This window comes from Esox lucius, chromosome 18, assembly GCF_011004845.1.
Source record: "Esox lucius isolate fEsoLuc1 chromosome 18, fEsoLuc1.pri, whole genome shotgun sequence".
NCBI lineage: Eukaryota > Metazoa > Chordata > Actinopteri > Esociformes > Esocidae > Esox > Esox lucius.
In genome coordinates, this window is record NC_047586.1 from 7545614 (window position 1) to 7569536 (window position 23923).

At 42.9% G+C, this 23923-nt stretch overlaps 3 protein-coding genes across 3 annotated transcripts; 2 read left to right on the forward strand and 1 right to left on the reverse strand.

The window, feature by feature from the left end:
- Window positions 1-112: 112 nt before the first annotated feature.
- On the reverse strand, window positions 113-3347 carry cx28.8 (connexin 28.8). Its single transcript, XM_010882800.4, has 2 exons — window positions 2663-3347; window positions 113-1632 (listed from the first exon to the last, which is right to left on the reverse strand). The coding sequence occupies exon 2, from the start codon at window positions 1612-1614 to the stop codon at window positions 808-810; it is 807 nt and encodes a 268-aa protein (XP_010881102.1). The 5' UTR covers window positions 1615-1632; window positions 2663-3347; the 3' UTR covers window positions 113-807.
- A 78-nt stretch (window positions 3348-3425) lies between these two features.
- Window positions 3426-4264, forward strand: smim8 (small integral membrane protein 8). Its single transcript, NM_001311056.1, is given in 2 exon segments — window positions 3426-3697; window positions 3808-4264. Coding segments are annotated over 2 exon segments (276 nt in total). The 5' UTR covers window positions 3426-3580; the 3' UTR covers window positions 3967-4264.
- Window positions 4265-5104: 840 nt separating this feature from the next.
- LOC105017854 lies at window positions 5105-22539 on the forward strand. Its single transcript, XM_010882802.5, has 23 exons — window positions 5105-5606; window positions 5905-5979; window positions 6073-6193; window positions 6670-6772; window positions 7607-7720; window positions 7810-7926; window positions 9149-9309; window positions 9585-9731; window positions 9977-10079; window positions 10254-10382; window positions 10486-10671; window positions 10830-11086; window positions 11255-12250; window positions 12356-12464; window positions 12649-12756; window positions 16225-17766; window positions 17868-17990; window positions 18092-18220; window positions 18348-18540; window positions 18924-19048; window positions 19970-20160; window positions 20563-20696; window positions 20871-22539. Exons 1-23 carry the CDS (start codon window positions 5585-5587, stop codon window positions 21101-21103), a joined length of 5418 nt encoding a protein of 1805 aa, XP_010881104.3. The 5' UTR covers window positions 5105-5584; the 3' UTR covers window positions 21104-22539.
- The last annotated feature ends 1384 nt before the right edge of the window (window positions 22540-23923 follow it).

Consider the following 23923-nt stretch of genomic DNA (forward strand, 5'->3'; position numbering starts at 1 on the left):
AGGGGTTGTAGAGAACTTTATATTCCCCATGGTAAGAAATGGTTTTGGAGAAATAATTTGAAGATCTGGCCAAGACATGAAACCATACATAAGGAGAAGGTACAAGGAGGAAGCTCATATAATCAACAAATGGTCTGTTTATTGCTTGGCGTGAAACAATTCTTATGATACTATATGACCACTTAACAACATACAATTGTTAAATGTAAGTTATTTGACTTTCTTTTTTTAAAGACCTGCAGAGCACTATTTATCATAAGGAGGTAAACTTACTGTACAGTTATCAGAAATATTAGCACAAATGTTCAGAACATATCTGCTGTTACTTTTGTAAGCTGATGTTTCAAATATATTTTTTCAACAAAATTGTTACAAGTACCTCCGCTACTCCCCATTTAAACTGTCCCGGCAGTCCATCTATCAGTTCTCCGTCTCCTCATACGCATGTCGGACACGCAGTACAATTGAGTCGGTGGCAGTTCTTGTTTAAACGTTGTCTTGTTGACATTACAGGCAGAATTCTACACAGTGCCCCTTTAAATTTAAGTGTTGATATATCAAACAAAGATGTTTATATCACCACAAAGCTTTTACTCATCTGTTCCATGAAAGAGGAAAGCGATGGAATGAATCAGCCAAAGTATAGATTACAATGAGACATTGTGAAATTAGTTTTGGGGGTTTAGGGGTTGGTGCAAATCAGTATATGATACCCCGTTAAGACTCTGAGACCTTACGGCCTTAAACTCAAGCCTAATTCTAAGTTACAGTATCTGACAAAAAAGGTCCTGAATTCTATTCAAACTATTATGAAATGGAATGTGATTTCGAAGGGATGGGTTGGTTTCCATTTGTAGCTGGATGTTGTGATCCTGTATGATCTTTGATAAATGTGTGCTGAAGGGCAGAGGAGAAACTGTCAGGGACCGTGTGACCACCGTGCTTGTGAGCTCTCTCTTCAATAGGGACGTACCGCTTGCTAAAACACTTCCAGCACTGTTTGGACAGGATGTACACCATCTCCAAGATGTTCAGTACAATGCACAATATGGAAGTGCAGCCCATGATGTAGAGGAAGACCATCTTCTCTGTGGCTTTGGAGATGTAGCAGTCCACGGTGTTGGGGCAAGGGTCCAAGCTACAGCGAAGCAGCCTGGGAACGCTGAAGCCACTGTACAGGAAGTAGAAGGCCAGGAGGGAACCGACCTCAAAGGCGGTTTTAAAGACTATGCTGAGGATGTAGGTGCAGAGCAGGCCTCCGTCAATCCTGCCTTTGTCCTCGTACAGCTTCCGGCCGTGCCTGCTCTCCCTGTTTTCGCGGTAGGCCACGTGCAGGGCCACCAGCAGTGTGGGAGTGGACACCATGATGAGCTGGAGGGCCCACAGGCGGATCTGGGATATTGGGTAGAAGTGGTCGAAGCAGACGTTCTCACAGCCGGGCTGCAGGGTGTTGCAGACAAAGTCCTTCTGCTCGTCTTTCCAGACCTGCTCGGCAGCTGCCACGTACACCAGGATGCGAAAGATGAAAACGATGGAGAGCCAGATTCGCCCGATGACCGTGGAGTACTTATTCACCCCGCTCAGGACATTCTCCAGGAATCCCCAGTTGGACATCTCTCAGGTACCGTTGGTCTGTGGTGGAAGAAGACACTAGGGTCAATGTCCCTAATGGCGACCTTGTCTTTATACGTGCCAGTAAATGGTGAACGTGGCAGCGTTTCTCCAACTCTTGTTGGGCGCCCACAGTCGTCATTGTATTTGGTCTATTCCAAAGCTAGCATGCCAGAGTTGTCCTTTTCAAAAGACAACCATCATGCCCCTTGAAAAGGTGAAGCAGGGGTGCAAGATCAAAGCTACCACAACTGAAATGTCTAGGGCTCCTTGAGGAGAGGTCTGTTAACCAGTGTGAATTTATGTTATAAAGACAGCCAGGGGGATACAAGGTTAGCTATCAATAGAGCCAGTCCTGATGGACGTCACATGACCTAGGAATCTATTTCAATTGCATTTCTACAATGAATTTAAAGCACATTCTTATCTGGAACGATTTCATGTTGTAATTGTAACATAGTCTACATGTAGACTATATGAGAAAATGACTATGGGATGTTTCATTTTTTATCTCTAAGTTACATTTTTATATCCACTTATATTCTCCACCATAAATACTAACAGGTATTATTCAGTAGCCTATAATTCTTAGTTAAAACCACTTAGTCTTATATTTCACTATCAAAATAATAAACATTAACCATGTAGTTATTTTGATATAGAAAGTGTAAAATATCAAGTTGATAAATATGTTTAGACTTTCGTTTAACGAGGAAGGCATATGTTCCTCTTTTAATAAGCTACGGGTTGCACTCATTAATGTTCCATTTCTGTATCTGTAGAATTTTATGTTCTGCCAGTAACCTACAATTATCACATGAACTCAAACCTTTTATGCATTTATTTACCCCTTATAAAACCGAAAACTATATGAAAACTGTACTCTTAATGGAATAAATAGCCTACCATTGATTCATATTTTAGATTTATTTCAAATTACGTAGGCTATAAAAAATGTGATGCTGAACATTTGTAAGGTATCGCGGTATAAACCGAAACGCTTCAGGTGTCTGTTATAATATATTAAAAAGGGGGGGAAAAAATAACTCACCGATTATAAACAGGCAATTGCAATTGTACTCTTTCGGGAGCAGATTTTCCGATGCTCCTATAGTGACTAAGCCAAACACACCTGTTGATGATGCCACACCTATTGTACCGTATCCGAGGGTTTATGCGGCAATGAGACGAGCAGCAATAGTCTAGGTGTTTGTTTTTCTTCCTGCCTACGAGTTTATCATTTTTTATAAATTTTGGGTGGTAGGTTTAACATGACGCTGTTCACAGTCGAAGCAACTTCAACAAAGGTTAAAAATGAAAGAAAATCTTACTGTTTTCGTAACCTGTAAGCCTAACTACACTTTGAGACTGCAATAATTGTTCGACCACCCTTCAGTTTGTTCTGAAACACTCGACATGGTGACTTTAAATGCACATGTCCCCTGAGCATATGTGATGGGAAAAACAACAGTTCATGGGGTAATGTTGCTACACTGGTCATGAGTGAGAACTGGTGCCATACATTTTTTATAGCTAGGCCTTTTTCAGGTGTCCTGTGACTTAATTGTTAATAATGGATATCCTTAATTTTCCTTCTCTGCCAGGCTCAATAGCTATTATACTTTCGTTTATTTGTGGAAACAACTATAGTATAAAATCTTTGTGCCTGTTTTATTCTTTACATTGTAAACTTACTAAATGTCAGTGACACTTCAAGGCTAATATAAAAAAAAAATAGTTTACCTACTCCAGCCACACCGTGGCGCTGTAGTATAGTAAAGAAGTAACGTGCAGACCCTGTTTCCTTTTGAGTCGTTGACTGTTATGACTTTCAAAACAAATGGACGGGTTGCGGAAGGGGTTTTTGATTGTGCGGAATGTTTTCTATAATTGAATTACTAAAACGCTTTGAACATCTTGATGTAATAAATGTCAATATTGCCTGTCTAGCTACTTAAGTAACTGCAAAATGTCAACTGAAAACGGTAGGGAGGCTCCGAAAGAGGCGTTCAGGATTCCTGGCCTGAGAGGAGCGAAGACCACTACGCTCTTCCGAGCTGTCAACCCAGAACTTTTTATTAGACCAGTAAGGCTTTTCTACTGTAACTCCTTGGTCTAAATTGTCATTACGGACTTGACTTTTCATCGGTATCTTCGGTTCTAATGTAATGTTTTCTGTTTTTTCGTTCTTCACAGAACAAGCCTGTGATGGCTTTTGGACTTGTGACAATCACTTTGTGTGTTGGCTACCTGGGCTATCTTCACGCCACCAAAGAGAACGACCAGGAACTCTATGAAGCTGTTGACAGTGAAGGGGAGAAATACATGAGGAGGAAAACATCTAAATGGGACTGATTATCATCACATCAGTTAGAAACATAGTCTGGAAGTAGCTTGGGTTAAAATTACTTGGTCAGGTGTATAAAACAATTATGGTTATTAAATATTGTTACAACTTGGAAATATGTAATGTCAGTTTACATAAAGAGTAAAGGTTATATGAAAGAGGAATGATTGAATTACTCAATGAGCCATTTGCTTTCCCAGTTGCATCACCATTTTCTTCATAATTTGGTCTTGAATTCATTGTTTTCTTATTGCGAGGAACATTTTAGTATTTCAAAACAAATATAATTAAAGCAATATACCGCCCATAAGATGGGGTTAGGGCTTGAATACCTGTGTTTTGGGACAGCCACTGTTAAAGCTAATAAGGAATAACTCTGAAAAGGCAAGGAAATCCAACATGGGTATCCTCAATACCTCACAGCATCCTTCCTATTCGTCACACAGAAAGACACACAACATCAGAAAATACCTTGGCCTCACAAGAAGAAGGTTAAGATATTTGGGGTTGTGAGGGCAGTCATGACATCTAGCATTGTTGGTAATGTGGAGAGAACCCACCCAACCGCAACCTATAGATGAGATGGAGGGTAGGTACCAGGCTACAACTGACTGTCCTACAAGGAAGACAATGCAAGAGCTGGAAGACACTAATCAGATTAGGTTCCACCTAATTGCTGTAACCAATAAACTAGTGCAGACAGATGACTTGGAGGAAACAAGGCAAGCATTTCAACATTTCATCAGGCAGCATTTTGAAGAATTAAAGCCTGAACAAGCTGTATTCTCCTATCACAGAAAACTGTCTGGAAGTGAATGAAAAAGCTCCCAGCAAAACATGCATATACTTTAGCCCTTCGTTGTTTACCTGCAACAAAACAACATTATTTATGTTCTAGATCTATTCTTTTGAGTAATATTAGATTTTTTTCCTGTCTGATATCAAAGTAAATGGGGAAGGGGGTCTATGAATGGAACGCTAATCACATACCATATGCATTTACTGTAGATTTTAGTCATTTGACGTATTCCCTTTTCTAGGGCGATTAACAAGTTACAATAACATTTTAGTACACAGTATCCTGGACAGCTGTTTTATGAATTAACTTGCATAAATATCGGATGTTTTATGTTGAGAAAAAAAAATCATAATTATATATAACAGGATTTATTTACATTCGTATTAAGATGAACTGTCAGACAGCACTTTAAAAAAATGTGTGCGTTCCATTTGTGTTTCTACTATTCTTTTATTTCTGTTGGCCGATCATGAATCTCAAAATAAGCAAATATCCTAGTGCAATAAATTTAACAGAATGTTAATAGATTGGCGTCTTCACGTGTATGCGGTGTTGTGTAGTGATCATTCCCCGCCCTCCAATTTTGAAGTTATAAATGGTTCTAGCTGAATGCACTGAATGGGAGTGTTCGGCCGTGTGATCCGCTTCGGAATGATTGTAACATGGCGGAAACTAATGGACTAGAAACCAATGTCTCGTTCCCATTCCACAGAATATAGATAAAATATGACTTCCCGTTTTCGTGGGTTGTTTTGAAATCGTCCTCATTCTGGCGGGCAAGGAATTTTAAATGCTTTAACTCTGGAATAGAACAGTAAAACCCAATAATGAGCCGCCGCCACGCAACAGGTAAGGACTGAGGCAAGTGCCACCCTACAGCTTGAAAATATGTTTGTAACGTAGTTACGATGCAAACAACCCTCGCGGATGTTGAAAATGAGGTTTGTGGTGCAACATTTTTGGTAGAAGTATCTACAAATAAGCTATGTTTTAAATACTGTGCAGTAGTTGACACTGGCTACAGAGTTGGGTGGGGAGCGAGGAATGTATCGGACACTCAGGTTTCAACCATTCACGGAAAAAGACCAATGAAATGTTCTCCGGTATGTTTGTAATGTAAATAATCGTTTCCCGCAAATCCTTTCAGAATTCCAAGGGGCCTCCCCCTCACCACCGTTGCCTCCAGATCATGTGTTAAACTCGGGAGCAGTGGTTTTTCCTGGTATGCTATAATAAAACCTAAATTCACAATGTCTATATGCTACAATGTGCAACAAAAACACTAACAATTAGTAAACTGAAATTCTCTCAACAGGTGCCTTTGATCAACATGGATGCCCTCTGGTTGTGTTTCCTGTGGATGCTCATGGCAACCTTTCAGATTTAAGCAAAGCAGAAGTAGTTGATTTCATTAACTACTTTCGATATTTGCTCAAGTATGTACCCATATTTAATGTATGTGTGTTGGAGCCTGATTTTAAGGTTTTACACACATGCGTGTCATTTTAATTCAATTTAATTTTTACTTTGTTCTTCACCCTGAAAGTTTGCAATGGACCAGGAGAAATTGTAAGCCCATTTCAGTTTAGTCTTCATGGCCACTAAATCTTCAGTTAATTTTAACCTGTAGGTAAATATCAGTAGAAATAATGGGGTGTATGATCTGCTGTGTCAAATATCACCTCAAGCAAGTTAACTACTTTGGTTTTGTGCTACTTAAATTGGCAACAAAGTATTGACGTATAACTAACTTTTACGGCTCGGGTGATGGTTAGTCAACTTAAGTGTCGTGTGGCTATGGAATCATGGATTATAACTTGTCTTAGACCATTAACTATTCAGGCGGAAGAACAATCTTAACATGAACTATTCCAGTGTGCCTTACTAACAAAACTTTAAAATATTTTTATAGCAAAAAACAGGAGAAGGAGAGCTTGGTTTCTGTTGTGGCGGATTTAAGACAAGCCAGTCTTACCACAACAAGATTCATTGCTGAAACCATTTTCCTCCTTGAGGTACCAGTTGATCATTTTGCAATATGTAGGATGGATTAGTCATTGATTACTGAGTCAATATTTTACATTTCATACAGATACATTTTGTTTTAAATACCGTGATCTGCATCTTATTGCTCCACCTCTTTGGCTGTTCTGGTGGTATCTGATCTCATTTTTGTAGCCATTATGTTTAAAATAAAACTTGTACTTGTCTGACATCTCTTCAGGGTCTGGTTTTTCAAATTATCCATTACTCAATATGAAAAAACATAGAACAATAACTAGAACATGAGTCAGAATTCAAGTGAATTGTTCATCAGTTCTCTTCATATCTAGATTTAATGTTGTGATATATAAAAAAATCTGGGAAGGAAAAACAGACCTTGAGCACATTGCAGTGTAAATTCCTGCTTTAATGGTTATAGTGTTGTTCTTCTCAGGGCTTAAAGACTAAAGCTGTGGGTGGGTGCTGGATCACATGCATACAGGATCATATGCCCTCAGTTAGTTAATAATAGGGGAACTTTTTAAGGGCATTAACTGATCAAAATCTGTTACATGTTTGGAAATCTCCTCTACAATATTCACTGTGGTCTGTGGCTTTGTTTGTCTAATGGCTTTTTGTAGAATTTATTTAGATAAATGCAGATTCTCAGTTTCTGCAAACGCACTCATGCGTTTTGTTTTGATAGTGTTTGCAATTCAGTTTTGTGATTTGCATGGCCAGTTTAGCCTCCAATGGGACATTTTTGCTTCTTATAAAGCCCACTCTGGGTAAGCTCTGTGTCCTCTGTTTTACTTGTCTGTAATTAGCATTGACAAAAAGAGTAACTTTAGTTTCACCCTCTCTAGCTCCATAGGAGGACTGTTCACACCATGTACATTATTCAACCGAAGAAGAAAGACGTTCTGAAACTGTTGCTGAAACTGTTGGTACCATCAAAATATTATGTGGCTCCCTTCAAGGTAAGATTTCCCTGAGGTTGAATTCACATGTCTTATGTATCATTGAGCGAGTGTGTGTGTGGTGTCAAACATCATATTACTGCCAACAGAGAGTTCTTCTGAAAGAGGTCTTCGAACTTTCCAACTACATTGATAGAAGCCAGTTAACCGCGTCTTTAGGAGGCTACCTGGTTTATTGTCATCGAAGTTGGGTTACATTTATCAAGGTATGTCTTCTACAGTTAGCCCTAAACAATATTGCCCCTGCCTACCTCTCTGACCTTCTTCTTCCATATCGACCAACACACACTCCGTTCCAGTACTGCAGGCCACCTCATAATCCCCAAGTCCAAGCTCAAAGGCTTTGGTGACAGGGCATTCTCAAGGGTTGCTCCTCATCTCTGGACCTCTCTCCCCAAAACCATCCGTGACTCTGAGACTATCCCCATCTTCAACACTCATCTGTTCAAAATCGCCTACCCATAGCCACGCCAAATCCCACTCTCTCAATCTGTGTTTTTTTTCTCAGTGTTTCTTTTGTTTGTTTTTCTGTTCCACGTCACTTTTGTACAGCATCTTTGGGTCCCTGAGAAGCGTTATGTCGAGTGTCCTAGAGGTCAAGTGAAAAGCTATAACTGTTACACAATGTGCGTAGTGCTTTTAATAATTCCAGTCAAATAAATTCAGCTTTCCCCTGATTAATGTTACGCGATGCATCTCTGGTCATGAATGCAATGCGTGATCTTAAAAGGGTAATGTTTGCCATAGCAAGCTTTTGCCTGGTTGATTATCTGGAGGTCTTATGATCAGTCATAACTCCACTAAGTTTAACACTGTATCATTGTCCTCTATTCAGTGGTTAACAGACGACCTGTCCTCTGCGCTGGATTTTCTGTATTGGATATAAAAACGCTCAGAGGGCAAGATGACTCAGCTTCCATTCCATGCTATATTTCTTCAGAGTAAACAACATTCATGTTGAATTAGTTTAGAGAGATGTGTGCGGTCAGTGATTCATCTGCAGGGATCCATTTGTGAATCCATTCATGAGATTCAGTGATGCAGTCCCTGAGCCATTGTTGCCATGGTGAAGCCTGCAGAATTGCAGAGTGCGACCAGCTGACCTCATTACTAAGTGGAAGGCCCCCCACCCCCCCCCCCCCACCACCATTTGATCATATTTACTCATGTTCCTCTGGGCATCTATCCATGTTGAGTGTTCATTAGTACTGCTAGAACAGTGTGTTTCAGGGATATCCCTCCCACCCAACCCCCAAAAAAACATGGCAGTTATGGAGGTTCTCATATTTGCTGGTTTCATTATGGATATTTTTGCATTTTGTGTAACTGACAAGCGTACAATTTAATGTGGTCTTTGTATTCGACTGAACTGATTCGTCTTTGTTCTCCGCCTACATATTCCTTGAATCTCTTTGACTGTTTGTGCAGGAGATTGATGCATTTGTACGTGAGTTCCTGTCCGTGGTCCAAAGGCTCCCGCCCTGTATATCCACCCTGCAGGACCTCTCCAGACAACCAGTGCCCTCCTCCTTCAGCGAACTGAAGGACTTCTGCTCGACCAACGAGGCCAAGTTCCAATTGCTTAGGAGGTATGGAGCTGGGACACCTTTTTTTTTTTCAGTTGCCCAAAATTCCTAGTGTTGGGATAGTTGATTTACACATGGTTACCGTACATGTCGCATACTTTATCTGTTGGCGCTTTAAAGGGATTAGGGGACTTGCCTAAAATTGCCATGCCCGTTAAAGGATTTCCTTGAACAGCTCCTTGAATCGCAAGGACTCTTCTACCCCAGCTTTGGCTGAACGTGTGACGTTCTCCACAAGTACGTAGGGTGTCTTTTAACTCGTCTGCCTTGGTGTGTAGGGACCTTGGTTTGGATGAGCTACTAATGCACTGTGAGTGTCTGGTGGAGAAGCTGCGCTGCCCTGAGACTGACTTGTGCTATCAGGCCATGGCTGGGACGGCCCTGTTCACTCACACGGCCTTCGACATGCTGCAGAACTACAGCAGGTACATGCGTTGTGGTGGAGATTGACCGAGCCAAGTCGAGTGTGCGCCTGGAAGGCGGAGTTTGAGTTTCTGTATACACTGTTGAAGAGTTTTCCTGTACTTTCCGTACAGCGTGGTCACTGGACACGTTTCATGCGAAGTTGTGAGTGGATATTATGTAAGCAATGTGTATAAGACTGTTGGCTGGCTCTGCTGCTGTGGGTCTTTCCCATGGGTTTGACGGTGTCTCGTTGCCTTTGTTGAAGGATCACTGCGGCTGTGGAAAAAATTGAGTTGCTGTGGCAACAGGCTTTTTCAAAGGCCCACCTCCAGCTGCGTGTCTTCCAGCTGCGCGAGGAGGCGCAGAAGGTGGGTGATGGCACATGAAAATTACTCTAGTTAATTTTTTTTGTTCGTTAGGGCAAGCAAAAAACACAAGTGCTCCTGTTTCTTCTATTCAGTCCCTAGTCTTGCCTGGTTTCCAGTTATATTTCATAGAGGCTTATTTGAAATGTTTGTCGGTTTATTTTCACAAACTTCTAGATAACGGAACAGATCAATGGCCTTCAAAAAGAGAAGCTCCGGCCTTACAGGATAGAGATTGCTGAAGATGCCAGAAAGGCTGAGATGTTAACATCAGAATTTGAATCGTCCATCTATACTCCTGCTATGGTGAATATCAACATGTATCGGTTTTGCTCATAAGGTGGGGTACACTTTTGAGTATTCGGATCCTGTATGGGTCCGAAATAAACAAGTGTTGTCCTCTTATCAGGCCTTGGTCCGCTGTTCTGAGGACGTGATCCACACACTAACGGAGATTGCGCCTCTTGGCGATGCCTGGACGAGGGAAGAGTGGATCCAAGATCTGAAAAGACTTAAGGACAACTTCCACTCTGCTGTAGCAGTGCCTCACCAGACCCTGAAAGCAGTCTCCGACTTCTACCACTACCACAGCAAAGTCTGGATCCTGTTTCCTGACCTTTTTGTGATTTCTGTGTCTATGCCCACTTGCTGCTGTTTTAGAGTTCACTGAAGTGAAAACGATTAAGTAAATGAGAAAATAGTATTTTTAGGCATCTGTTTAATCCAGCGTTATGTTCTGTTTGTTCTGTACAGGCCAGTGGTTGGTACAACAATATCCTATGTGAGAACTTTCTTCAAGACCTTCTCTGGGGTGGGAACTGTGACAGCCTCCCCAAACAGCGCCACACACTGGAGACGTGTGGTCCTGTCCCTGTCTGGAGGCAAGCAGTCTGTGAATTCATGAGAAACAACCCCTCACCTGACATGAAGGAGCTGCTCCAGCTGGCTCACCTGGCCAACGTCCTCCCCGACGCTCAGCTTCAGCAGGCAGGCAAACAACTGGCCCAGCGGTGAGTGTTTTGAGCTCCTGCTTAAATCTGATGCGAATGTTACACATCCTCATGATGAAAATGAGTTTTTAGTCGAACAAAATACTTTTGTAATCCTATGATCTGCATGGGATTCAGCCTGTTCACCTGCCTAGTGAAGTTAACCCTAGTCCTAAATCGTGCCTTCAGGTGCATTGTCCTACGTAAACTCCTGACCTCTCCGGCGGCGGTGCCTATCCGTGACCTCCAGCTGGCGCTGCAGTGGCAGTATGAGTTCCTCAGGGGGGACCACCGGGATGGGGCTGTGGGCCGCGAGCCCAGGGCTGTTCACAGTCCGGATGGGCCATGCCGTCCGTCCGCCTCAGACCGCCTCTCTAAGGATGGCGGCATGCACAGCCGTGGCTCCATGTCCCACCTCAGGCACCACAGGGCCCCTCAGGGCAGGTCTCCCTCTAGTGCGGTGTCTGGAACGGCTGTGGGAAAGCCTCCCTCCCTCAGCTCCTTTGACTCCGGCTTTGATGGAGCAGGAAGCAGCCATGCGGAGCTGTTGGCGGGGAGGGAAGGATGGGAGGGGTTGTCTAGGTTGCCAGGAACCAGAGACCCCTACGGGCCTGTGACCAGGCAGCCCCAGATCCACGAGGAGAACATCTCCAGCGTCTCCGACTCGGAGGATCGCCGGGACGAGTTCGGCCCCGTGGCTAATGCCCCCGGGGCCGACGTTCAGATCGTCCCTAAGATAACGTTGGACTCGCTGAATTTTGAGATCAAGCTGAAGCGGTCGGCCACCCTCCCCCAGAATCCCTGGCTCAGTCTGCCTGTGGAAGACCTGGAGAACTCGTACACGGTCACCATTACCCAGAACCTATCTCAACGTAAGCGGGACGTTAGCAGCCCGAACGCCTCGGAATGCTCCCGCCACACCGACCGGTCGTCCGCCCATTCTCGAGACCAGCCAACTCAGACTGAGGTGCACAAGAGTGCAGAGAGCAGTGGCTCACCACCCAGGGGGCGTGTCCTACATTCACCGGACAGCTTTGAGGACTCCGGAATAAGCCCCATTAGAAACGTCCTCTCCAGCACCATCACGGAGTCCAGAGATTTGCCCAACTACACAGCAGAGAGTGTACCTACTCTACTCTGGGATACGTATGATTTCCATGACCCCAAACAGAACACTTGTGAAAGGTAATGTTCTTGCGTCTGCTGTCATGGTCCTCTCGTCTGCCTGTCTTGCATAGCAAACTTTTTAAAAGCAGAGCCGTAGTTTATTTTTTTATTGTATTTCTTCAGGATAACCAGCTCCATGGCTGAAGGCTCTCTGAGTGACTGGGACCTGAAGGAGCAGGAGGGCCTGAGGGAGGTGGAGGTGATCCTGGAACGGACTGCTGGAATACTAGAGGCACGTTGGTACCGGCTGTTCAAATGGCCCATGGATGGTCTTCATGTCAATGCAAAGTTAACAGCTAGAATCTGTGGTTTGGGGCTTCAGATGTGCACATTACCCAGATAGGTTATCGGGATCTAAACCACAGCCGATTTAGGTTAGTAACTTTTGTAAACACAAAGCGTTTGGTTTTGTACAGGAGGAAGAAAGTGTGATTGCACAAGAGCGTGTGTTGGATGTTCTTCTGAAGTCCGAGGACACAAGCAAGCCCTGGGCGTCATGGGGCCTCGCGGAGCAGCTTGGTGTGGTAGGTCACGTGTGCGAATGATTTCTGAATGTTTCTCATTTATTGCTGCTTCTTCAAGATGTGTTGAACACCAGAAAGACTTGATTGAGATGTTGGTCTTTGTTGGTCTTTATAAATTCAACCTACTTTTGAAGAACATCTGCTCAATAAGTGTGGCGTTGGCTGTACTGAAGTTGTACTGGGGTTGCTCATGCAGTATGCCCTCAGTAGCCAGTTTATTAGGTCCATAACCAAATTCGTATGAATGTAGCACTTCTAGGAGCCCCTGAACAAGGCAGACTGAGGCATTCAGATACCAGGCACCTTAGGGCTGCTGCAATGGGAAAATAGAATGACGGGCTGTTCTGGAGCCAGAGCCTCACTAGAGGTTCACAACATTTTAGAGCTCAGCACTCTTTAAAAAAATAATAATGATGATGACGATGAAGCCTTGCATATGTGCATGTCTGAGAAAAAGGCCATTTTCTACAACTGTATCTGCATTTAAACTTTTTAATTTCAGCCCATTGTCACCCTATCTGCAGTGTTAGCAACATAAGTTGGTATATGCTATTAATACCCGGTCTTGTTACTATATGACTCTGTTGGTATGGTGTCTTTTGGGTAATGTTCTGTTGGGTTTCACCAAGCTAAAGGATTTACAAGGCTTTGTGTGGGGTGGGTGGGTGGGTGGGTGGGTGGGGTTGGGCTTCAATTATAATTCAATGTGTTTCACAAGCAGAACATTTCCCACAAATGTGGAACCATGCTAATTTAAATGCATGAGACTCAATGCAGGTCTTTGATCCTTTGTGGTTTTCCTGTTGACCATAATGTGTTGACGCTCTGTTAAAATGGTTGATATTTTCCCAGTGACAGTGAAGTGTTTCCTGTTAAATATCTTATCACATTGAAAGGGAAATTATTGAAGTGTTTATTGATTGTCATTTTTCCACCTTTTTTTCCACCTAATATATGCACCAAACTAATATATTGAGAGAATTTACTGAATGTGACATTCAACCTCCCATACTGCATTTGGCAGCTTTGAGACCAACCAATGGGAAGTGTAGACAGATCATAAAATATTAAGGTTATAGCCCTCACCCTCATTCCAAACTTTTGTGTAAGCAAGCGTTGGTCTCCAGTGTTTGTTGAAAGCAGACGGACCAATCGACTGTTTTTATATTTTGTTTGCAGTAGTACACTGGTGTTGTAGGAACTCTCTGGTGTTAAAACTGAAATTATTCATAGTTGCAAAGACTTGCTTGACAGGTCTCTACTATTGCATTTCCTGAGGTAATTTCTTTCTGAATGCAACCCATTGACTTAAAAAATATATATACTTTAATATTCCTTGTCCTTTCTCCTCTTTCCTTCTCAAAACCCCCTGGAGGGGAAGGCCAGTGTAGGGTCATCTGGGTTTCTCCTCCAAGAGCTTTTGAAGGAAAGCGGATACAAGGAGTATGAAACAGAGAATGTTGCACTTCGTCAAACGTCAATATGCCCTCTGAAATATTTATTGATCAGCGATGTTCGGCTCCAGTTTAATCCCAACACTTACCCCATTAAAGTAAATGTGGTCTTTTAGTTTGACCACCCTAATATAAATACTAGCCTACATTCATACTGTTATTCTCTACAGTGGATGTTTTGTAGAGCTAATAAACTGTTCAGAATTGAATTGAAAAGATTTGGTTGGTTTAATGTCTACCCTGTGTTCACTAGTTTGTTGTCTTTTGGTGGGAGTGGAAGGGCTCTGCACCAGGATATTTGTGGTTTATTGTAGCTTAAGTTCTTTGTTGGGGCATTTTCATTATTATTTTGTTTGCAGAATGTGCTTGAACCGGTTACACCTCACAGCTGTCTGGTATGAAAAAGAACCGGTTTTGCCTGATGAGCTGTAATTTCTGTATGGCTGAATTGTGAATATATGGACAAAGTCTACAGTGTGAAATTATATTACTGGCAACATTCATAATGATCATCAGCAAGCACAGTGTAGTTAAATTAATTTGCAATTACACTGCCAGACTGCTTGCTTTCACCACAAGGTCCCTGTTGTCCCGGTATACATACATGCATACCATTTTTAACAATTTCTTGAAAATGAAAAGTTTATCTCATAAGTGTTTAGACACTGCCATGGCTCTCCAAACTAAACTCTTACATCCTGTGTCCTTTGATAATCTTCAAAATTGAAGTATTTAGTTGTATGGTTTGTAGTGACTGAAATGCATCAGAATGGTATTGGAGTTCATAAAAACATCAGGCACAATCAAATGGTGTAAAAAATGATTACTTGTTTCAAAATGCGATATGGCCAAATTCCCTTTGTGTCCTTCAGGCCAGGGTCCAGGATGAAATGACTGGGGAGCAATGTTAAATTTCTATTACATTTGCAGTGTTTATGAGGAGAATAAACTGGGGAGGCCTGGTGTCCTTCAAGACTTGTGTGCATCATAGAGGGGAATTGAAGACATGAGTTACCCCTTCAATGTGAGGGGTCATATCTAATGGCTGAAACGGTTGACCACTTATTGGTGTGAAATTAGAAGCATTCGGTGCCAGTTGCTGAATAGTGGACACAGTTTGTGTTATGCAACTTTGGCTCTAGGAGGGAAGTGTCAATGCAGCCAGTGGGACCTTCTCTGAAGGGATATGCTGTGACTAAGGCAGGTATTCCTCCACAGACTAGCACTGGTCTGCAGGCCTGGGTTTGAGACAGACCTGTTTGACCATACGTGGAAGTCACATGACATTTATTGTAATGGCTAGAGAATTTAAACTTAAACTAACCATTTTTTGTTTTTACGCTCGTCAGGATGAGTCACGACTGAGTGGAGGAATTTATGCTGGATTGTGATAATGTTAGGTCTAAAAATGCACCCTTCTGTTCTGAGTAAGTTCAACAATATAAGGTTAATTCTTCTATTTTCAAAGTGAAACAAAGTAGGCAGGGGAATTGTGTTGTGAATGGGACAAGAACAAGGAGTAACATCACATGAATATTGACTAACTGAAGTTTGTTGCACCATCTAATACCTAGTGGATTCCAAAAGGGTTCTTTTGGCTGTCCTTGCAGGGAATGCGTCTAAATAATCCTTTTTGTTCCGTGGGTACAGCCGAGAGACCCTTTTTAAGTGTGACAATATCAAGCATTGTCTGGCATGCTTGGTAATCACCATACAGGGCCTGAGCTAGTGTGATTGCTGAAGGGTTAGCTGCATGTCCTATCGGCAATTCTGGATACACTAGCTTCACCCTTGCATGGGTGCTAGCAAGCCTGGTAGATAGTGCTAGATGGAAATAACCAACCAATCCAGAAGAGCCTGGATTGGCAGTGCTGAATACTTGAGTGGTCAAAAGAACCAATACTGTTCAGTGTTGTCATTTTTGAAATGCCACCCTGTTTACACTGCCACACCTGTGCTTGCACCATCTAACGGTCTTCCAAACGTTCCTGTGGTAAAATGTTTTGTTTTCCAGATGTCATCCAGTGACTTGAAGGCGCAGGGTGTCCTGGGCCTTGATGACAGTGTTGCCTCCGCAGACTCTGACACCTGCAGCGAACCCCGATCACCAGAGGCAGTCACCGAACCGGAGACTTCGGAGTGCGTCACAGGCAGCAAAGGAAAGCCGCTCGAGACTGGGTTGACATTGCCAGTGGCCCCTCCGTGCAGCAGAGGGGAGTTTCTTAAGGAGCTGAGAGGACTGCGTGTTCTGGATGAGCTCATCATGGAGGAGAACGTGAAGATCCACGCGCTTCGGCGGGCTGAAAAAGAGAGCCTGGACAAAGTCCCGCCTCAGTCGGCTGGCTCTCAATGTATGAACAAGGAGAGGCAGGCCTTCCTGTTAGAACTGGAGAGAGAGAAAATGGAAGTGGAGAGGATGGAGAAGCATCTTGATAAAGAGGGTCATTTCGAGAGGCAGCTAAGCAGAACCAGGAAAGTAGTGAAATGCTCTGTAATGGAAAGGGCTTCTGTACTAAACTTGGAGGAGGACAACGCGCTCTGCGATGAACTTTTGTCTGACTACAGGCACAAACACCACGGTGAAAAGCACTTACCAGCGCTGCGCCAAGACCCTGCTACCATTGATTCTAAAGAATCCTGTAATACTGCGACCTCCTCTGCCAAAATGCCGGTATCACAAGAATTTGTTCAGGGCATAAATGGTCAGCCTCCACATGCTAACACTAGTGTGCTTGGTTGTGGTGATGCCATGGGAGGAGACACTTCCAGCAACAATGATTTTACTGAGCTCGCTGCACCACAACTTTTCTTAATTCCACCAGAAATTAGTCATGATCACAATGAACTTATTGACAAGGTTGTAATCCAACACTTTGAGGATACAGAGAAAGGTTTGGACTTAATATCTGGGGAAATTGTTAGAAGTTGTTCTGAAGAAGCTGCCTTGACACCTGAAATATGCTCTGAACATGGAGCGTTTGACCCAGGTGGTAATTCCAACGACTACCCAGTGCCTGCACCGAGAAAGTTACTTGCTGTAAATGACAATGGTCACTTGTCAGCACTCTGCCCTGGACCTGTTTCAGACGCTATACCAGTATCACAAGAGCCCAACATTACCCCAAAGCCTAAAGAGACGAGTCTCAAACCAATGGCGTTATTGCTTAGTCCTGTTCCCAGACCTGATTTAAAGGAGTGCAGCGTTGACCGCAACAAACAACCCCTTGTGGATCTAGAACTATCTTCACGTAATGACTCCCTGGGTGCCTGTAAACAGTCCACTCTAGACTGTTGCTCTTTGGAATCAACCGTGACACCTGTTGTCTCTGACGTTGTTCAAATGGAAATGCAGCTATCCCAGAACTCCGTTTTAACAGCAGATTCCAGTTCAAATGAAGAGCTTTGTTGTAGTTCAGCACATTTACCCACTGGTTCACATGAACCAAGCGGAACTGATGACCAGAAAGGGGTGGAGATCTCTAATGGGTTTCAGAGATGTGGGACTGCCAGGAGGTCACCTGTCAATCAACCCAATCTCTGTCTCACCACCAGGGATGTAAGTCATTGATTGTAAAGGCATTTCCAAAGGCTTGCTAAATATTGTAAATTACTCCAGGTATGTGTGAATTAGAGTCAATGTCTTTGTTTTTATGACAGATGACAAATTTCAAGACTCCGATCGTGCTGGACACAGGATCTGGTTTGATGAAAGCGGGGTTTGCTAATCAGGAACTCCCAAATACAATATTCCCAAATATCATTGGGCTGCCCAAATATGAGGTAACTGAGCAATGTTTGTTGCAAGGGGTCTATGTTCACCTCTTAATGGTAGGGTATACGTTTCCTCACATGCTCAATTGGCTTCTGGCTTTGGTTAACAGGAAATAATGAATGGCAAGCTAGAACGTGAAACCTACATTGGACATGAGGCTCAACACATGAGGGGAGTCCTGACATTGAAGTATCCTATGCAGAATGGAATTATACGCAACTGGGATGAAATGGAAAAGGTTAATGTTCATTTCCTGTAACTTGATCCAATATTCTGAATAATCAGATGAAAGTTTTGTGAGCTCTGAAGTCCTAGTTACCTGGCTGCGATTTTGAACTTTTGACATCCGGTTTGTACGGTTACAGATTTGGCACCACACGTTCCAGCAGCTACACGTAGATCCAGAAGATCACCCTGTTCTACTGACCGAGGCCGCAATGAACCCGCATGAGAACCGGCAGCGCATGGTGGAGCTCATGTTTGAATGCTTCCACGTTCCTCTCACCTATGTGGCCATGCAGGCTGTGCTGGCGCTATACGCAGCAGGGAGAACCACAGGTGAACAAGCTTCTTAATCTACTGGCATGGTTGGACCCCTGTCATTTGTAGATGGTGATGGCCAGTGTTTGGTTTCCTAGATAGGCAAGATCCTGTGCCATCTGTACATAATGAAACAGCAACCTGAAACCATTAAATGGAAACTTGGGGGGGGGGGGGGGAACTAATTGAGCCATGGAAAAACATGCAATTAGTTATATTATTTTGACAGTTCCAATGAATATCATAATGAACAAGTTCACGTTCCGGAGTTCTGGACTGCGTGCTTTCACCGTCTTGTTTGAACCGGAAAATGTAGGTTATTGCTTACAGGCAAGGAGAGCTGTTTTTGCTTTAATGGTGGTCAAGAGTGCAGATGACCTGGTTCCTCTGTCTCCTACTAGGCGTGGTCTTTGACTCTGGGGATGGGGTGAGCCATAGTGTCCCAGTGTTTGAGGGATACTGTCTACCTCACGCGGTGCAGCGATTCACCCTGGCTGGCCATGATGTCACGGTTCAACTTAAAAAGGTATTGGATATTATTAATGCGTTGTCCCGGTGTGTCATTTTGACAGGCTCTTGGTCAGATATGGTTGTTTGATCAATAAAACGATTAGTTTTATTGATCAGACATAATCCTATCGATTAGCCCAATTTACTCTGACAGAATGACACCCTACACTATTGAGTGAAGGAGACCAGGAACTTTTAGATGAATGCCAGCTGCTTTCACATTTCCATTATCATGCTGTCACGTGGTTGCATGCCACGTCTTGGCAGATGTTACAAAACATTCCTGAATCTAGAGTTCCTGTATTGTTTTGATGAGAAGGGGACAAATGAAGCTTCTGTACAGCACTGATCAACAAATCCTGTAAATGTAGAGGAGTTTAAATGAAGTCTCTTATTGTCCAACACCTGAAATTGCATTACAGGCTCCATTTCTGTTACTAAGCCAATTGTCAAGAAATCCCATATACAATCTCTGGCGTTATTGGAGGGACCATCTTTTTACTTGGTAATAATGTCATCACAAGTTCAGAATGACACCTTATTACTAGAATGAGTGAATTCTCAAGTCTGAAATTGCTTCTCATGTATTTTAATGTAACCGGTGAAACGGCTTGTCAGTTAGCATCAGTCTGTGCAGATTTGAATCAGTCATGTGACTTGCTTTAAGGAAAGGAAGTAGCAATTGTTCCTAGTGATTGGCATTTTGAGTTTTGAGTAAATCATTTTTCAATGCTCTTGTGGGGTGAAGGTAGCTATGCCTTGTGGATGACCGTTGTCATTGTGTTCTGACGATCGCTGTTTCAAAGCCTGCCTGTGTTGGTGACCCACAGGGGGTGCTATAGCGATCAACGGAAGTTTTTCCAAAGGGGGTGTGCTGTAGCCGTCATTTGTCGGGTTAATGGGTATACGGTTTCTTTACTCTACTCTTTTGTCCCAGCTCCTGCAGGAACAGGGGGTGTGCATGCGCACTTCTGCTGAGATGGAGATCGTGAGGGAGATGAAGGAGAAGTGCTGTCGGGTGTCCCAGGGCTATGAATCTGAGCTAGCCTGCGGGAGCTCGGCCAGCAGTGAGACTCATTACACCATGCCAGATGGACAGGTTATCCGGCTCGGTACAGAGAAGTTCAGGTCAATCTCTAAAGCTGGACATATATCGTGCGATTTGGAAATGCTCCCATTTACTGCGGTGCCCATAAATAATTGGCACATCAATACCGATTAGGAGAACAAAACCGCAACTGAATGTGAGCAGGTCAAAGCTCTGCAAATGTTCCTGACCAGGATTTCTCCCCAATCACGTATTTGGGGCTGACAAAATGTGACGTGTCTGGCATAACTGACCCCTTGTACCTCTCATTGAAAGGACACTAACCCATATTAGTGACATGGGAGTTCTACTGATGTAGAAGATGCAAGTGTTAACCTCTGTAGATAGTCATTTTGTTTATTAGTTTTGTGGAACCAATGTAATCCTTTGGATTGCCACCAGGGGTCAGCGAAGATCTCTTAACCAGTGGTGTCTTTCTATAGGGCTCCGGAGATCCTGTTTAAGCCAGACCTGATTGGTCGTGACCATTACGGTATGCATGAAAGTATTTTCAAGTCGATCCTCAGGTCGGACATTGACCTCCGGCGGAGCTTTTTGGGGAACATTGTCTTGTCAGGTAAATTTCTTCGGTTTATCTGTGTACTTCCCATGTCTCCTCAAGGACTGTACTCCAAATGAGACCATGTGCAAATGTGTGGCAGTTCTTCTTGGACAAGTGGTGTATGAAGTTAGTTGGGTGTCATTTGAGAAATTATGCATTTTCTATAATAAAAAAATGTTTCCCATAAAGGTGGAAATACCCTCCTAGCAGGCCTGCCTGAGCGGCTTCAGAGTGAAATAAGAACAATGGTGCCTACGGACTTGGCAGAGAGTGTCCGTGTGACCAGCCCAAAAGACCGGGATTTCTCTGTGTGGTGTGGAGGTGCAGTTCTGGCCAACTTGACGTCCTTTGAATCGGCCTGGATAAGCCAAGAGGAATATGAGGAATACGGCCCCCAGATCGTCTTTAGGAAGTGCTTCTGAGCTGGAATGCTTTATTGGTTTGGACTCTTCTGAAGTGTGTGGATATGTGCAATATTGCCCTCCAGTAGTGGCACATTTGTGTTGGTGCCTTTTAAACCTCCTCAATGGTTTTCAACTGTGACCTATGTATAATCTTTTTTTGATAGGAAATTTCAGGCCACCCGAACAGTAATGTGATTTGTGCATAACTGTGGAAGAGAACCTGATTGAAGTCTTTCCTTTTTATCATGCTTTTGTGTCAAAGGTAGATTTACTTAACTGTTTAAGGGCCCATTTTATCAATTCTCTGGTCCTGAGAAACCACAACAATGCTACAGCTCTGGTAGGTTTTGGAACTACATTGTACCCCAAACTTATTGTATTTGTCATTTTTGTTTGTCAGTGAATTTTTCTATTTCTTAATTTTGAAAGCTAATTTAAACTTTAACAAAGTCAATGTTTATTTTCTATGTTGGTGAAAGGTAGGCTATTCAGTTTTCCCAGTCAGACTTAATTAATCAGCGCAGGTGGATTGTTGAGTCCAGAGTAACTGCCGGTGTGCCTGAATGGTAGAATGACTGTTCATCTTACTTCTCCATATGTGTTTTTGCTCCTGATTCTCCACTTAATCTAATTATTATATTGCAAGGCCTATATTGAATTCCTGCATTTAAGAGTAGAATTGTGCTAAAAATGGATGGTGCATTGCAGGTTGATCCTTTAACCCCAGATGTTGGTTTAAAGGGGCCCTTCATTCAATGTTAAAAAAGACACCTTGATTCTGGACTCTGGTTTGACTTGTGTGTTCCTTATTTGTTTGACTTCCTTACTATTGTATATTCTCTTGTACCATTGACTTTTCCAATTTATGAATATTGATTGATCTTTTGTATGAATTGGTCTTCATTTTTATGTGCATGTTTTCTACTATAAGTGTTTTTGACAGCAAGTACCTCAACTTGATTGTGTATGTTGATTCATCAAGGTTGTCTGATAGCCAGGGTTTAATGAGCTTTTTGCCACTTAAAAAGTGCCTTATTCTATAATATGGATGAGCAGTAACCCTTATTGGTTAGACCCAGTAACAACCCCATTTTATCTAGAGTAGAACTGCTGATGCTACATTGTCACTTAATTACTTCAGAGGTTTGACTTTGATGCACCGTTTTTGCATGTTCTCTTCAGTGTGTTATGTGTTGCCTTGTTTTTCTACTCTGTAAAGTGGAGTTGCCATGTGAACTCAGTCTCAGGTTTTAAGTGGAAATCTAAGCGATCCCTGTGGGAAATGGAAATGCCTCCGTTGTGGAGGCTAATGAAAAGTCAGCTAACTTCATTTATTGGTGGTCACGAGCTGAATTGAATTCCCACCCTCCCACAAAGTCTGGCTGTAGTTTACCTAAACCAAGTTCTGTATGTCACGTCTGTTTTTATAATAAATTTTATCGACCTGTACTGTATCTGTTGTATTGCATGTCAGTTCTGCTATGGAGGGGTTTTAAATTTTAGCTATGGATTTTGAAGGGATGTCTTTCAATTTTACCCAGTGGGATACTGTTAATTGCCGCACAATGGAGCTGTGAAATCAGTTTACATTTGACAGAGGTGGATTATCCATATGTTTTTATGCGACAAATAATGGAAACTGGTTTAATCCTATTACCCATGCCAAATAGCATTGGGCTACAGTATCTGGCCAAGCATCGGGGGTAGGCGACATGGTGAAGTGTCTGCAAAATGTTTATGCGTAAATCAACGATGGAATCATTTCCGATATTCTATTCGACAATATTGAATGCACGCGACAGGGCTTTAGCAGGTAATTGTCAACATACATTTCAAAATGTCAACACATTTTTACACATTTACACTGAACAAAATTATAAACACCACTTTTGTTTTTGCCCACATTGATCATGAGCTGAACTCAAAGATCTAATACTTAATGTACACACAAGGCTTATTTCTCTCATATTGTTCACAAATCTGTCTAAATCTGTGTTAGTGAGCACTTCGCCCTTTGCTGAGATAATCCATCCACCTCACAGGTGTGGCATATCAAGATGCTGATCAGACCGCATGATTATTGCACAGGTGTGCCTTAGGCTGGCCACAATAAAAGGCCACTCTAAAATGTGCAGTTCCACATGTAACCACACCAGCCCAGGACCTCCACATCCAGCATCTTCACCTCCAAGATCATCTGAGACCAGCCACCCGGACAGCTGCTGCGAAAATCGGTTTGCAGAACCAAATAAGTTCTGCACAAACTGTCAGAAGCCATCTCAGGGAAACTCATCTGCATGCTCGTCGTCCTCATCGGGGTCTTGACCTGACTGCAGTTCGTCGTCATAACTGACTTGAGTGGGCAAATTCTCACATTCGATGGCGTCTGGCACTTCATACGTTAAGAGAGGTGTTCTCTTCACGGATGAATCCCAGTTTTCACTTTACAGGGCAGATGGTTTCGTGTGGATGAGCGTTTGTCAACGCTGTGGATCGAGTGGCCCATGGTGGCGGTGTGGTTATGGTATGGGCAGGTGTGTGTTATGGACAACAAACACAGATGCATTTTATTGATGGCATTTTGAATGCACAAAGATACCATGACGAGATCCTGAGGCCCATTGTTGGGCCATTCATCCATGACCATCACCTCATGTTGCAGCATGATAATGCACTGACCCATATTGCAAGGATCTGTACACAATTCCTGGAAGTTGAAAACATCCCAGTTCTTGCATGGCCAGCATACTCACCGGACATGTCACCCATTGAGCATGTTTGGGATGCTCTGGATTGGCGTATACGACAGCGTGTTCCAGGTCCTGCCAATATCAGGCA